General features: G+C 48.0%; 1 protein-coding gene across 2 annotated transcripts in view; it reads right to left on the minus strand.

Annotated features, from left to right (window-relative positions):
* Cmtr1 (cap methyltransferase 1) overlaps positions 1-15,230 on the minus strand; it is a 44,897-nt gene that overhangs the window by 9,326 nt on the left and 20,341 nt on the right. For both annotated transcript variants that reach the window (XM_005389615.2, XM_005389614.2), the window contains exons 7-13: positions 14,723-14,817; positions 14,533-14,605; positions 11,685-11,883; positions 10,666-10,784; positions 8,534-8,630; positions 8,104-8,236; positions 7,175-7,354 (exon numbers count right to left, since the gene is read on the minus strand). In XM_005389615.2, coding sequence (XP_005389672.1) covers positions 7,175-7,354; positions 8,104-8,236; positions 8,534-8,630; positions 10,666-10,784; positions 11,685-11,883; positions 14,533-14,605; positions 14,723-14,817 — 896 coding nt within the window. The remainder of the gene's footprint in view (positions 1-7,174; positions 7,355-8,103; positions 8,237-8,533; positions 8,631-10,665; positions 10,785-11,684; positions 11,884-14,532; positions 14,606-14,722; positions 14,818-15,230) is intronic.

Here is a 15,230-nt window from a genome sequence, read left to right on the forward strand (position 1 = left end):
GGCGGGGGGCGGGGTGCAGTACTGGGGCCTGAACCCAGGGAGTTCTGAGTTACATCCCCGTCCCTTTTAAAATTTTATTTTGAGCTACAGTCTTGCTAAATTCCCAGGGCTGGCCTCAAATTTGCAATCCTCCTGTCCGAGCCCCTCAGCTAGTTCCGAGGACAAGCATGAGCCACCAAACCCAGCTGTAGGTTCAAGGTGTTAACTAACAGGCATTTCCCGGCACCTGACAGATAAGTAGTCACAGTGTACCAGCTCAGTTACAGGAGATTTGGAAAACATTTTGAACAAATTTGACTATACATTTGAGGACCACCTCAATGAACAGCAGCAGTTAAAATATTAAGAGATTATGATGAAGCACAAAGTAAGCCTCAGAATTGTACCGAATATGTTCTCTGAGTACGGTAGAACTAAACCTAATAGATACTGTATCTTTAAAATCCCAATTATGTTCTTTTTTTAAAGAGGAGTATTTAATTTCATCTTGGTTTCAGAGGGTTCATCTGGATATTTGGTACCACACATATATACATAATCCATGATGAAAATAACAAATCCAAAAAAAAATTGAAATATTTGAGCCATATAATGCTGTATTTTATCTCATATATATTTGTATATTTTTATTTCAGATCTATTGTATTAAAAAAATCTATAAAAGATGAAGTAAAAAGGTGGTTCTTGATTAATAAAACTGATAAACTTGTAATAAAAACTGATCAAGAATAAAAGAGAAAACAACGTCAATATAAAGATTATGTGAGTGATATTATTAGACACCCTACAGACACTAAAGGGTAAGGTGATATTATGAATAACTTTATGCTAATACATTCAACACTTTGGATGAAACAAACAATAAACTGAAAAGCACAAACTTAGCTGAAAACACATAACAAAAACGGATAATCTGAAAAGCCCAACATCTACTAAGAAACTTTAAAACTTCCCATAAAGCAAACTCTATACTCAAATGGCTCCACCGCTAAGTCATATCAAAAATTTTAGAGATTAAAAATGACCAATCTTACATAAATTATTTCAGAAAATGTAAGAGGAAGCACTTCCCAAGTCATTTTATAAAACTAGCAATAATCCTGACTCGAAAGTCAGGCAAAGACTTTAAAAGAACACAGAATTAGAGACTGATTTCTCTCATGAATAAAGACACAAAAATCCCCAATAAAATATTAATACATAAAATATACCAACATAGATACTACATCATGATCAACTGGAGTTTATCCAGAAATGCAAGATTACCATTCAAAAATCACTCAGTGGGGCTGGAGATACAGCTCAGCGGCACAGCGCCTGCCTGGCAAGTGCAAGGTCCCGAGTTCAATTCCCAGTACCAAAAAAAAAAAAGTTAAAAAGAAAATCACTCAATGTAACTTCTGTACTACTAGAATAAAGGAGAAAAATCAGACAGCAATTGCTACAGATATAAAGTATTTAACAAAATTAAACATTCATTCATGATGGGAAGCTCAACAAACTAGGAAGAGAAGAAAACCTTGCCAACCTCATAAAGGACATCTATACAAACACGCACTCATACCACACTTGATGGTTAAACACTATGAATAAAGCCGGGGTCTCTGTTCTCACCGCTTCCACTCAGCACCCTGGGCAAACTAGGGAGTGCAGTAATGCGAGAGAAAGACACATAAAGCAGACAAATGGGAAAGGAAGTAAAACTATCTGAAAATATGATTCTGTATGTCAAAAATCTTAAGGAACCTACCATACTCACTAGCACAAATAGGTGAATTAAGCATTCCTACAAGATGCAGTTGATATACAAAAATAATTTGTTTTCTGAGGCAGGATTTCACTATGTAGTACAGGCTGGACTTGAGCTCCTGACCCCCCTGCCTCCGCCTCCTGAGTGTTGGGATTGCACGTGTGTACTATCATACCCAGCTCTGCCACAACTACAAAGTGGAATTTTAAAAATACCGTTATAAGCTGGGTGTGGTACTGCATGCCTATAATCCCAGAACTCGAGAGGCTGGGGCAGGAAGATCGCTGTGAGTTCAAGGCCAGCCTCAACTACACAGTGAGTTCAAAGTCAGCCTAAACAGCATAGTGAAACCTGGTCTAAAAAAAAAAATCAACAACAAAAAACAAAATACCCTTCAGAACTATATTCAAACCCATAAAATCCTTAGGAATAAATTTGACAAAAGATGTGTAAGACTTCTGCACCAAAAACTAAAACTGCTGAGACACTAAAGACAATCAAATAAATGATAGGTATTTCTTATTCATGAATGGAAAAATTCAATATTGCTAAGTTGTCGACTCTCCCCAAAATGATTTGTAAATTCAATGTAATTTCCATCAAAATTCTAGAAGGCTTTTGGGAAACTGACAAACTGGTTCTAAAATTTGTACATAAACAGCTGGCTGTGGTGATACATGTCTGTAACCCCAGCATCTGGAAAGCTGAGGCAGGAGGGTTGCTATGAGTTTAAGGCCAGCCTGAACTACACAGTGAGACACTGTCGCAAAAAAGTAAACTAAAATTTGTACGTAAATGGAAAAAAAAAAAAAACCTACCCAAAACATCTTGAAAAAGAACAAAGTTTAAAAACACTGACCCTGAGGCTTTTGTCAAGAAATAATCCTCGAGATAGTTTGGGACCAGCAAAAGCACGAACGAATGAACAGAGCAGAGAGCCCTGGGATAGTCAAACATACATCACTGCAAAGAGTGTCACGGATTAAATGGGAAAAAGGAAGTGTTTTCAACAAATGATACTAAACAGACATCAAGAAAAAGAAGACCCTTGACGCCATGTCACACAACACAGAAAAATTTCAGACATACCATAGGCCTAAACATAAAAGCTAAAGTGTGAAATTTTGGTATGAAAATGGAGCAACGGTTGCATAAATCACATAGGCAGACTCCAGAGAGAAAGAAATTATTAACCAAAATAAAAACTAAAAAACTGGAATCACCACAAAAATGTAAAACCTTTAGGTATCTAGATTGGAAATTAAAAAGTAAAATTTCATTTCACAGATGACAATCTTACAATCAAAAACCCTAAGATTACACACACACACACACACACACACACACACACAAAGAACTGCTATGACCAATAAATGAGTCCAGCAACTTACACAATACAACATAAACACACAGAAATCAGTCACATTTCTATATAATAACAATAATCCCAAAGGAAAATTAAGAAAACAATTTAGTATATATAATAGTATCAAAAAGAATAAAATAAGAATAAACTAAAGGTGTACTTATACATAAAAAACAACAAAAGACTGATATAAAATTAAAGACGGGAAATGCAAATCAAAACTACACTGAGCTGCGCGTGGCGGCACACACCTGTAATCCCAGCACTCGGGAGGCTAAAGCAGGAGGATCGTTGTGAGTTTGAGACCAGCCTGGGCTACAAAGTGAGCTCAACGCCGGCCTGAACTGCATAGTGAGACCTTGTCTCAAAAAGACAAAAAAAAAAAAAAAAACCTACACTGAGATCCCAAGTCACTCTAGTCAGATGAAGAATGCGATGCTGGCAAGAAGGTAGGGAAAGGAGCCTGCCCACTACTGGGGGCAATGTCCAAGATCAGCAAGGCTGAGGCAGGAGGACTCCAAGTTTCAGGCTAGCCTGGGCAACTTAGTGAAACCTTGTCTCAAAATAAAATCAAAAGGGGCTGGGGATGTAGCTCAGTGCTTCCTGGGTTCAGTCCCCAGGGCCACACACACACAAAGAAATTCTAACAAATGCTTCCACATGAAGAAACATTTCTCATTTATTTTACTTAGGGTAATGAAAGAATAAATACTGTACTGTTCACTCTGTTCTGTGAGATACCTAGAGGAGGAGAACTCACAGACACAGGAAGTGTAACAGAGGTTACCCGGGGCTGAGGAAAGGGGAAAGTGGGCGAGTTCTTGTTCAGTGGACGCAGAGCTGCTGTCTGAGAGGATAGAAACATGCTGGAAATGTACAGTGGTGATGGTTGCACAATACAGTTTTGTACTTAATGGGGTTTTTTGTTTTTTTTTTTCTTTTGTTTTCTTTTTTGGTTTTTTGAGATAGGATCTTGCTATGTGTTTGACCTTGAACTCACTATGTAGCCCAGGCTAGCCTCAAAACCAGTGATCCACCTGCCTCAGCCTCCTAAGTGTTGGGATTACAAGTGTGCACCACCACACCCAACAAAAAGTGTATTTTGAAACAGTTAAAATGCTAAGTTTTATGTATATTTTATCATAATTTAAAAAATACGGATTGGGGATATAGCTCAGTGGTAGAGCACTTGCCTAGTATGCACACGGGCAGGGTTTGATCTCCAGCACCATCAAAAAGAATAAAATAAAAAAATTAAACATCTATTTATCAAAAGATACCATTTAGGAAAATGATTAGGCCAACTCCAGACTAGGGGAAAATTTTCACACCACAAATATTTGATACAGGGTTTATATCCAGAATACTCCATTCCTGAATCTTAATAAAAAGACAAATCAATTTTTTAAAATGGTCAAACAACATTCAAGAGAGAGGTTAGAAGTGTAGTTCAGTGGTGGGTGGAATCCCAGCACCACAAAAAGGAAAAAAAATAAGAAAAGAGATACTTCACAAAGGCCAGGGATATAGCTCAGTGGCACAGCGCCTGCCTGGCAGTGTGAGGTCCTGAGTTTGATTCCCAGTACCATTAAAAAAAAAAGATACTTCATAAAAGAAGATATATAAATAGCCTGTAAAAAGGGCTCAGCATCAGTAATCACAGAATTATAAATAAAACCACAGTAACATGATATACTACCACTGCAATGGCTAAAATAAAGACTGACAATATCACATGTTGACAAGGATGTAGAACAATCAGAACTTCGAACTTCTCCATAATCATTTTAGAAAACTGAATGGCATTTTCAAATAAACACATACCTACCCTATGACTCAGACTTTCCACTCTTGGGTATTTAGCTAAGAGAAATGAAAACATCTCTCCTCCAAAAGCCTTGTGTAAGAATGTTTGTAGCGGCAACAGTCATAGCAGCCCGGTCCTGCCTTGTATCTAGATGTCCCCCTAAAGCCACACGTCCTCATAGGTGGGGCTTTTCGGAAGTGGATGCACCTAGTGTTTGTGCTGCTGGGATCAAGGATGAAATGGGATTACAGATAGGTAAGATGTAAGGGGCAGAAAGAGCTGTGGTCTTGGCTTATCATGCGTAGCTCGCTGCTTTCTGTCTTCTGCCCACCATGGACTGCTTCTCCTCGGCCACATCCCTCTGCCTTGGAGCCAGCTGATTATGGACCAGAAACCTCTCCAAACTGAGTCAAAATAAACCTTTCCTCCCTTATCTTTGGGTGTTGAGTATTTTGTCTCAGCAGTGGAAAAGGTAACTAAGACAAGTCTCAAAACAGGAAATACCTCAGATAGCCATAAATGGAGGAATAAATTATGATACATATCCACACACTCAAATACTACTTGTAAAGGTTGATTGTGTCAACCTGAGTAAGAGAAGCTCAACTAAATTGGCTCAGCAATTCCATACCCTAGGGTACGGAAGACCCACACTAGCGTGGCTCATCGCCTGAATGGTATAAAAGGAAAATGAAGGACGGATCTGCTTGGGTTTCTTCAGAGAAGCACATCTTCGTCTTCAGCGTGGACCTCGTCTTCTGGCTTCCCGCACAGACTCTTCGGCCTCTAGCGCAGACCCATTGACACAGACTCGCATGGGACACTGCAGTGAGCTCCAGACGTTAACTGATTCCTTCGGTCTCCAGTGTGCAAAAGACCCTCTGCACTGTTCCTTACCCGACTCTGTGGATGGCCACTGTAAGCCGATCTTGTAATTTCTTATATATGTGTCTATCTTGTATCATGTGATTCTCTAGTAAACACTGACTGATACGCTACTCCACAATAAAAAAGAACAAACATGACAGGAATGAAACTCAAAAGCATGGCTGACACAAATGTGCATATGCACGCAGTCCATTTGTTCCAAGTTCTAAAACAGACAAAAGTAACCTGTGATGATAAAAAAAAAAAAAAAGCAGCTACTTTGGGATCAGCCGGACAAGGGCACATAGAAATCTGAGGGATGCGAAATTGCCTTAATAGGGATGCAGATTACATGTGTATCTGTCAAAACTAAATGAAGTATACACTTAAGATCTGCATTTCACTTAAAAAGCATACCTCAGCTTTTTTAAAAAGAAAAGGGGTTGGTTATAGGGTTGTATAAACACTCTCCCGGTGAAAGCACTGAAAAGCAGTCCCCTTCTGCCGCGGGTCCACGCTCACTGTAACACTGGGTGAGTTACAGAGCCCTAAGGCGTTAACACAACAAAAACAACCCTACTTGCTGCCTAGAATTGCTCTAGAGATGGGAGGGTCTCTGCAGAAAGTTAAATGCGAGTGATGCTGGAGAAATAATACACAGCAGGGTAAAGATTTCTGCCCCTCTACAGTTGTCCAGAGCTATATCCGCCTGCCCACGTGTGAGGGAGACTTGGTACCGGACACTTAGACAAGGTCTTTCCAATGCCGACTTGGCCCCCAGGAGAGTACTTGCTAATGATCAGTGCTACTATACAAGCCTCCAAGCTGCCTCAAAAACCTTTTCCTAAGGCCTGCCCACCGAGAGAGCAGAGCCAACTATCACTACTTTAAATGACTGCCTTGCAGGGCGGCGGCAGTGAAAGCCAGGGCTGGGGATATAGCTCAGCGGCACAGCGCCTACCTGGTAAGCACAAGGTCTTCAGCTCAATTCCCGATACCAAAAAAAAAGTGAAAGATGGGCTTTCCAAGCTGGCTGCGTGGGCACTTCAGAGCAACGCTACCCTCGCTTTCTGTCTGCCTCCCACCTCCACACAGGGGCCACCATAAGGCCGCAACCACGCTGGGCTTCTGCACAGCAGCAAGCGAAGGGAAGTGGCGCTGCCTCCGCAGACACAGGCTGGTCCTCCTGGGCATCCCTAGGAGATGCAGCCTCCTGTGGGCAAGCCAATCACAGCCCTTGCTATGGGACACTGGGACAGGATGAGGGTCCCAAAGTAACCAAGGTGCTAGGGTGACAAAATGATACCAGGAGCCAATCACTCAGTCCCTCATCCTCTGGAGCTGAACACCCCAGAGGAGCCCAGCAGACAGCCAGGCGGCTTACCTCTCGTTAGAGCGGATCATGTAGTCAGTAAACTCGGGGTCCTCCTTGATCACCTTCAAGGGGACCACAAGGTTGACATCAGATTCGGTGTTCCGCAGCTGGTTGAGTTTCATGTTCACCGAGAAGAGGTACTCGCGCACGTCATCCGTGCCCACCTTCAGGCCCTTGCACACCACGTACCTGCAGGAGACGGCCTGTCACTGCACACAGCAAGGCTCCCCCGACGCCTGCCTTCCCCCACGCCTGCCTTCCCCTCTGCCCCTTGGAGAGCTACAAGCTAGACAGTCTCTGTTCAACCCTAAGCTTATGCTCAAAGAACAGCACAGACATGGCTGCAGACACTCACCTCAATCTGCCTTCTTATGTCAGGCTGCATCTCTACCTGGGTGCTGCTTCCCAACAGCCCGCATCAGACGGCCGTCTCCCCCACACCGCAAGTCTGTTCGGCTACAGACCTAGTGAGCAGACTGCACACACAGCCCGGAAACCACGTTCCTAACAAGCCGCCTGGCAATTCTATGGGCTGCGTCCTCTCTCCCCTCTGGCCCCACCTGCGATGCCACCTGCAATGCCAACACTGCCTCTGGATGACAACCTCAACTCTTCCCAGCCTGCGTCCCTGCAAGTGTCCCTATTATTGAGGGAGCCCCCAAATCTCCCACGGAAGCATGGAGAAAAAGGCAAACGCCAATCTGGTGTAGCTCAGGTCCACTCAGACCCAAGAATCCTGCCCCTAGTGGCTCTAATCCAGTGGTAACCACTCTTTCAGAGCTTTCAATGATACACAGAGACCGCTGTGGCCCGCATGCCATCGGTTCCCCACCACTGCTCTAATCCCATCTCTGAGAAGCCACGCCAGGGAGAAGCATGGGATTTGCTGTCCAGATGTGCAGTCAACGAGCCTGGCAGAGCAGTGGGGACAGCCTCACCTCTCGGAGTTGGCAGGCCGGCTGGTCACAGGCTTGAAGAGACACACGCGCTCAAAGCAGCAGTAGAGCAAGTAGATGAGCCCCACACTAAAGGGTGTGAAGAGGTCGAAGGTTTTACAGATGAAGTGACCTCCTGGATCGGAGAGAAAACAGCTGCAGCGTCAGTGGGTGTATTCCAGGAGGTGGGAGAGGCATCTCTGGCTTCGAAGAGCACTAAAACAACGAGCCAGCACCTCAGCACTCAACACCCAACAATTTATGGGACAATCGGCTTTGGAGGGGACCTTCGAGAGGTCTGTTCTCCCCAAATTCCTCATTTAGCCGCCTGACAAGTGGTTTCTTGGTTTTTGCCTGTTTTTAGCTTCCCAGCCAACTCCTATGCAGGCTCTTATGCACCAGGGCCTCCAGGGGAGGACAGCAGAAGTGTCACCTGTGCGGACGATGGACAGCGCCATGAGGAACTGGCACAGCAGCAGCTGCTTGCTGAGGATCTCCTGCAGGTTCTCCTGCCCCTCCACGGAGAAGCCCTGAGACCAGAGCACAAGGGTCAGGGTGGCGAGAAACGTAAGAGCTGAGCAAGTGCCCCTGCCTCCTCCTCCTCCCGACTCCTCGTGCACCTCCGCGGACTCTGCTGCCTGCTGACACACACCAGGCACGAGGCTGCGGGTATAGTGAGCTCTGGGGCCACTGAACTAGGGCGCTTTCTGCTCCATCTCCTGCAGAAAGACCCAGCCTGCTTCTCCAAGGAGGCCCTTGGGAGGCCGGGGGACAGGACTGCCAGTGCAGGAATCCAGGCAGAGGAAGCAGAACCTAGGCAAGGCACGGTCAGGAGCAAGGCCCGGGAGTAAGCGCGCCGGGCATTCTCTGCTGGGCTCACTAAGGCACTGTGCTGGCCACCACGGCCCTTGTCTAGTGACAGAGGAAAGCTGGCACCAACTCTGACAGGAATCTTGCTTTCTGTGGGTCAAGAATATCCTTATAGTCCTGCCCCATCCTCTCCAAAGACCACAGGAGTCTGTTCAGTTACAGCGCCTCTTCCTGCTAGCTGGAGGATTCTCTGGCCAGGGTTATCTGCTCAAAGAACGCGTGCGCCCAACCCTAACATGGTCCCCTCCTGAGACAGTCCAGCAGGGAGCTGACAGCCAAACTCGCACACAGGTAAAAGTGCCAGGCCAGGGGAGAGGAGGAGGGAGTTGTTCAATGGCTACAGAGTTTCAGTTTTGCAAAATGAAGAAGTTTTGGAAAATCTGTACATAACAGCATGAATATACTTAATACTACTGAACTGTATACTCAGAATGGTTAAGACAATATGCTATACCTTACGTTTTTTATAATTAAAAAAAAAAGTAGTAGCTGTGCATAGTGGTGCACACCTGTAATCCCAGCACTCAGGAGGCTGAGGCAGGAGGATCGCTATGAGTTCAAGGCCAGCTTGGGCTACATAACAAGGCCCTGCCTCAAAAACCAAAAAACAGTAGTAGAAGATGGATGATTTTATTCAGCTGATTCAGGCCTACAAAAGTAATAGCTAAATGACTCAGAATCAAAAAATGTTTAGCAATTAAAAAAAATTTAAAAAAAAAATGTTTAGCAATGTCTTCCAGACAGATGCTTCTCAAAATGCACGCCTGTTGTAAGAGAAAACAAAACAGAACCAAGAAGGCCCAAATCAGCCCTCCCACTGCCGGAGCAGACAGGCCTCGAGTTTGCCAGCAGCACTGCCACACTGCCCGCCTCCTCGCAGCAGTTCCAGACCCTGCAGCTGCGCCACAGGCCCCTCCCTCACAGCCAGCGCCCAGCGGCAGCTGCTTCAGGAGCCAGGGCTGATGCCCCACCCACCTCCCTTCACTTTCTGAGCAGCTACCGCATAAGGGGCACTCAAAGCACTCCTGCAGCTCCTCTCATCTCTGGCCGTGTGTTCCTGGATCCACTGCCACACTGGCCTTCCCCAGACTGAGCGGTGGCTCACTCCAGAAAGCGCTCCCTGCAGCAGCGGTCACACGGTGCAAAGCCGTGCTGGGCTCCTGCTGCACTTCAAGCAGCTCTCCACAGACAAAGCCCCCTGAATGTTCACTCAGCCTCGATGGGCTGCTGCCTTGGTTACGCGGCCATCTGCTGGCCTGCAAGAGGCTGGGTGGGGCCCCTTCCAGAGGACCTCCACCAGGAGCAACATCAGTGCGTCCAACGGCAATGTGCGTCTCACTGGGTTTCGCCTCATTGATTTACTCACAGTCCAAGTCTCAGGTGATTTCATAACCAACCGAGGCCCTTTCACCAAGTGAGCTAAGCAGCTCCACACTGCCCGGAGGAGAGGTGTCCACATTACAGTTTTTACAAAATTACAAAAATTGTGACAAATATGGCAACGCATGTCTGTAATCCCAGCACTCAAGAGGCTGAGGCAGAAGAACTGCTGCCAGTTCGAGGCCAGCTTACGCTACATAGTAAGTTCAAGGCCAGCCTGAACTACAAAGAACCTGTCTCAACAAAACAAAACCCAAAAAATGTAATTAATTAACAAATCCCTAAGGAACCACTCTATGGAGAAAAGTCACCTACCCCATCAGCCATCAAAAAGTGGACTCCTTTGCGATCTGTGTTATCCAAGACGAAGTTCCGAAATGCAGTGACATTCTCTGGGCGGGTGATATCTCCATCTCCATCAACCCCACCCTCACCTGGCAGGACACGAGATTCAGTGAGTTCACCCACCCTGAACATACTGGGAGCCGGGACAGGAAACACAGGTGCCAGGTGACTAAGACCCAGGGCTCACCCTGCAAGGCTGCCTCACAAGGATGGGCCAGAAGGAAGAACTGGGCCCCACTGTAATAAAGCAGGGTCCAGAGGCGCCGACCAGCCAAGAGTCAAAACAGAACCAGGGGCATCTCAAGCACCTCTGTGTAGAAACCAGTATAAGCTTCTCACTACGGCTGTTAAGAAAGGACTTAGGACTTGCTGCCAGAACACAAGAATGAGATGGAGCAGAGGGGCCGCAGTGGGGCAGCTCAGCTGTCTGCCTCGGGGCACGCTCCACACTGCGCGCACAGGGCTGCAGACGGGTGCAGTCTGTGTCTGTAATAACCCTGCCAGCTCTTAGCCGGAGCCCAGGCAGTTTCACCAGCTCCTGTCCCGAGGAAAGAGCTCCAGCAAGGAGAATTAATATGGCTCGATGGGAGTCTGCCTGGTCAGGGGTTTGACCTGTGGCTGCAGGGCTAGGGTAAAAAGGGACAGTCCAGAGCAGTGGTGGCGAGCCAAAGGCATGAGTGCCACAGCGGGCTGTTTCTTTTTTTGTTTGTTTTTGTTTTTCTTCCGGTATCAGGAATCGAACTCACGACCTTGCGCTTGCCAGGCAGGCGCTTTGCCACGGAGCTAAATCCCCAGCCCCTACAGTGGGCTGTTTCTATCACTGAACGCTCCCAAAGGTTCGCCATCACTGGTCCAGAGGGAACCAAGACCCCCGTGACAGGGACCATGAACCCCAGGCTGTGAGAGCCAGGAAAGCACACAAGGCTTTCCACAGCAGCGCCCCCCAGACGGGGCCATCCCTCCCAGTGCCCTCCCCGCAGGCTCCTTACCATAGTACGGCTCGAAGAGCTCACTGGAGGCCGAGTAGAAGTCCTCCAGCTTGAAGTCATTGGGGCCCTTCAGCGTCATCCCGAAGCCCTTGGCGTGCCACTTCTTCCTCCACAGCACGTACTCGGAGAAGCCGCCCGGGCCCGCGCAGACATCGGCGAAGTACAGAAGCTCAGCGTTCCGGTCCTTCACCAGCGGCAACTGCAGGGGCAAGTGCAGGGCAAGCAGAAGAGGGGGAGATGAGGACACGAGGACCCGTGAGGAAAATGAGCCTCTCAGCAAGTGTCACCGAGGGTCCCGCCAGGGCCACAACCCCAGAACACATGTCCTCGGTGATCACCACCCTCGGGAGCCACCCAGCTCACCCCAAACCCCCAACACCCTCCACACCACCAGGCCTAGCTCAGGCTCCCGATGAGCGTGCCAAGGCAACTGGAGTGGCATTTTTACTGCTCAGTGTCTTCCCCTTGTCAGATGCCACCTCCTGTGCATCCTACTGAGCAGAACAGCTGCTGCCTGCCCCATGTTACAGACCCGAAGCGACCCGTCCTTGGCAACACTGCTAACTTGCAACCCAGCCGGCCTGGCCCTGGGACGTGGCCCTTCCTGCCCACCCTAGCGTGGGGCTCCCATCCTCCCTCCCAGCCCAGGCCCTGCTCTCCGGACCACAGCCTCTGCCTTCCTCTTCTCCCTAACTCCTCGCCGCATCCCTCCCAGGCTCTTCAATTAACTTCTCATTCTGGGATAATTTTAAAGAAAAGTTGCCGGGCTAGTGTGGTTTCCACATCCCCAGCTTCCAGTGTAGTAGCACCTCCTGCGATCATGGTTTGTTCAGCACAGTGAAGAAACCAGCGCTGGCACGTTACTATTAACAGTGAACTCGAGACTTTACTCAGGCGTCACCAGCGGGCCTTCTCTGCTACAGAATCTGACCTAAGCCCCACATGGCTCCTGGTCTCCCTGTCCCGCCCTGTCCCCCTGCCGTGCCCCTGCTCAGGCCTAGCCAGGCACCCAGGGCAGCACACGGCTGGGGGTGGACCAGGCACAGGGAAGGAGGCTCCTTAAGAGTCAAAACTCTTGTCTTTTCCCCAGTTTTCTTTCACATGCCTGCGAACGCCGTCTCATTTCCTGAGACAGGGCTGAAGCTCAAAGACCTGCACTCCGCTTGTCTTCTGTTCAGTACTTCACAATGCTTCCTACCTCGGCAACACTCCCAGGCACACATCTCCCTCACACAGCATAACAGCTCTGATATGCTTCCACATTCCCAGAAGATCTACTTCCCTTCCTTTCCCGTTTCTTCCAACTCTTGTACACAATTTCTTCCTTCTCCACCCCTGGGTCTCTTCTCCTTTTACCACAGCAGGCAGCACCAGAGACCTCTTTAAAAAGCCCTCAGAACCCTCACGTCCCACCCTCAGCACCCGCCTCGCTTCAAGTTCTCTGGCTCTCAGTCTAATCTGGCTGAGCCAGGAGCCACTGAGCCTAGCAAGCCCGGTGCGAGCCTCCCCACCTCTGCTGGGAACTGCTCTGGAGTCTCTGCTGGTCTGAAAAAAACACCAGGCCTGCTGGGCTTGGCTGTCACTCCAATCCTCAGGGGAAAACGGAGATGAAAAGGGAGAAGAAAACACTCAGGGCTTGGGAGAAATCACTTTTTATAGCGGAGTGCAGAGAAACATATCTGCAAGGGGAATTCTCTGTGGCCACTAACCATCAATTCAGGTCAAGAAGCTGCCTCGAGCACTACGAATGCGGCCGCCTCTTCCCATGTAACTAACATCTCCACCCTCGACCCGAATGGTACAATCCTGGTGCCTACTTCATTTTCATGACAGCAAAAGACAATAACCAAACACCAGCTGCTGGAGGCGTTTGCGTTCAAAAGCCCAAAATGATGCTGTGACTTCCCAGCAGCTTAACGGGCTCCTCTGCCAGACAGGGTTTTAAAGGAAATCATTGGGAGCTCAGAAAATTAAATCAACATTATATCAACCTAATTTTCTCAAGATGCTAATTCCAAGAGCCCTTTTGTGCTGCCTGCTGGTCTTGGAAGATGGGGAGAGAACCCTGCGAAGGAAAAATGAGCAAAGGCTGGAGGCACCAACGTGCAATTGAGCCCGCATGGACAGGCGGTTCAGCGGGGGAGTGGGAACGTTACAGAACTTGCAGATAAGGTTCTTGGGGGGCAGTGCATGACAGTGAGTGAAGCAGAAATAGGTTTGGGGGCAACTGGCTCCTGGCCCCATCAAAGGAAACTAACTTTCTAGGACTGGGTAAAAATGCTTTCAAAGCCAGACGTGGTGGCATACTCCTGTAATCCCAGCACTCTGGAGGCTGAGGCAGGAGGATCCTAGTGAGTTCAAGGCCAGCCTGGGCTACAAAGTGAGTTCAAGTCCAGCCTGAACTGCCTAGTGAGACCCTGTCTCAAAAAGACCAAAAAAGAAAAAGGATAAATGCTTTCAAACCTGGAAGGGAATTCTACAAAGAGATTTCCCTTTTCCTTCTTTCCCTGTCATTGTGGAGTGTCGGGGTTCAGAGAAATGAGATGCAACAGAGTCATTTTGCTCCACTACTTCTTCAGAAAGGCCAAAGCCATACAATTACAACCTCGCACAAAGCATGCTCAGAGACAGACAGCAAAAGCAGCCCCTTGGAAATCACAGGTCTTAGAGCTGGAACAGATCTTAAGTGCGCAGGGCATGTGGGGCACTCCTGGGACCCCGGGACTCTGTCTGGGGAGGGGAAAGCAGAGCATGTCGACCGCCAGGGCAAGACTCTCTCCTAGCACTTAGGGAATGGCAGTCCTGGGGCCACAGAAGCGTCAGTCCACTCGGCACCACACGTTCTCACCCCTTTAGAGTCCCGGGGATTGGTAAACATGCGATCAAACACAAAATCCATGTTAGCCATCTTCATCGCTGCCCTGCAACAAAGCCAGACAGAGAAGCACGACTCAGTTCCACCAGCAGAGAGCTGAGGCTCACAGGAGAGGTGGCCCGTACGCGTTGAGGAGGGGTATGGAGAGGAAAAGTCAGCAAACCTGTTAAGGAAGAAGACTCCTCGGATCATCTCGTAGGGATTGGCCCGGGTCCGAGCGCGCCGCTTCTCTTCCCCGTCCAGGACGTCAAACACGCTCTGCCCAAAGAGACAGAAGCCCAGGTGAACACTTCCCAGTCTCTCCGGACAGGCCAGGGGTCTTTAACACCAGTAGTGCCTGACTCACAGCCCTCAAGAAGCGGGGCGCCTGCTGCATTTAGCTCTGCAATGACCTGTGTGACCTGTGACAAGATGCTCAATCACTGTGACCTTCAATTCTCTCACTTGTACAGTGGTAAAAAAAAAAAACTAAAGAGGAACCTACTGCTGCCCACGCAGCTGCCCCTTGGTATCACTCATCTTCACAGCAAATCATTTCCCTACACCAGCAGCAACTGGCCGGACACCCAAGCTCTGATACTGTGGCTCACCTGACGGGCACACTGGGGGCACAAGCCAAGGCTGGGGTTTGCTGTGGCCTCTAATACTCCTCAGAGCCCTCCCCCCAGCTT

Source organism: Chinchilla lanigera, unplaced genomic scaffold, assembly GCF_000276665.1.
Source record: "Chinchilla lanigera isolate Chin_1 unplaced genomic scaffold, ChiLan1.0 scaffold00036, whole genome shotgun sequence".
Taxonomy (NCBI): Eukaryota; Metazoa; Chordata; class Mammalia; order Rodentia; family Chinchillidae; genus Chinchilla; species Chinchilla lanigera.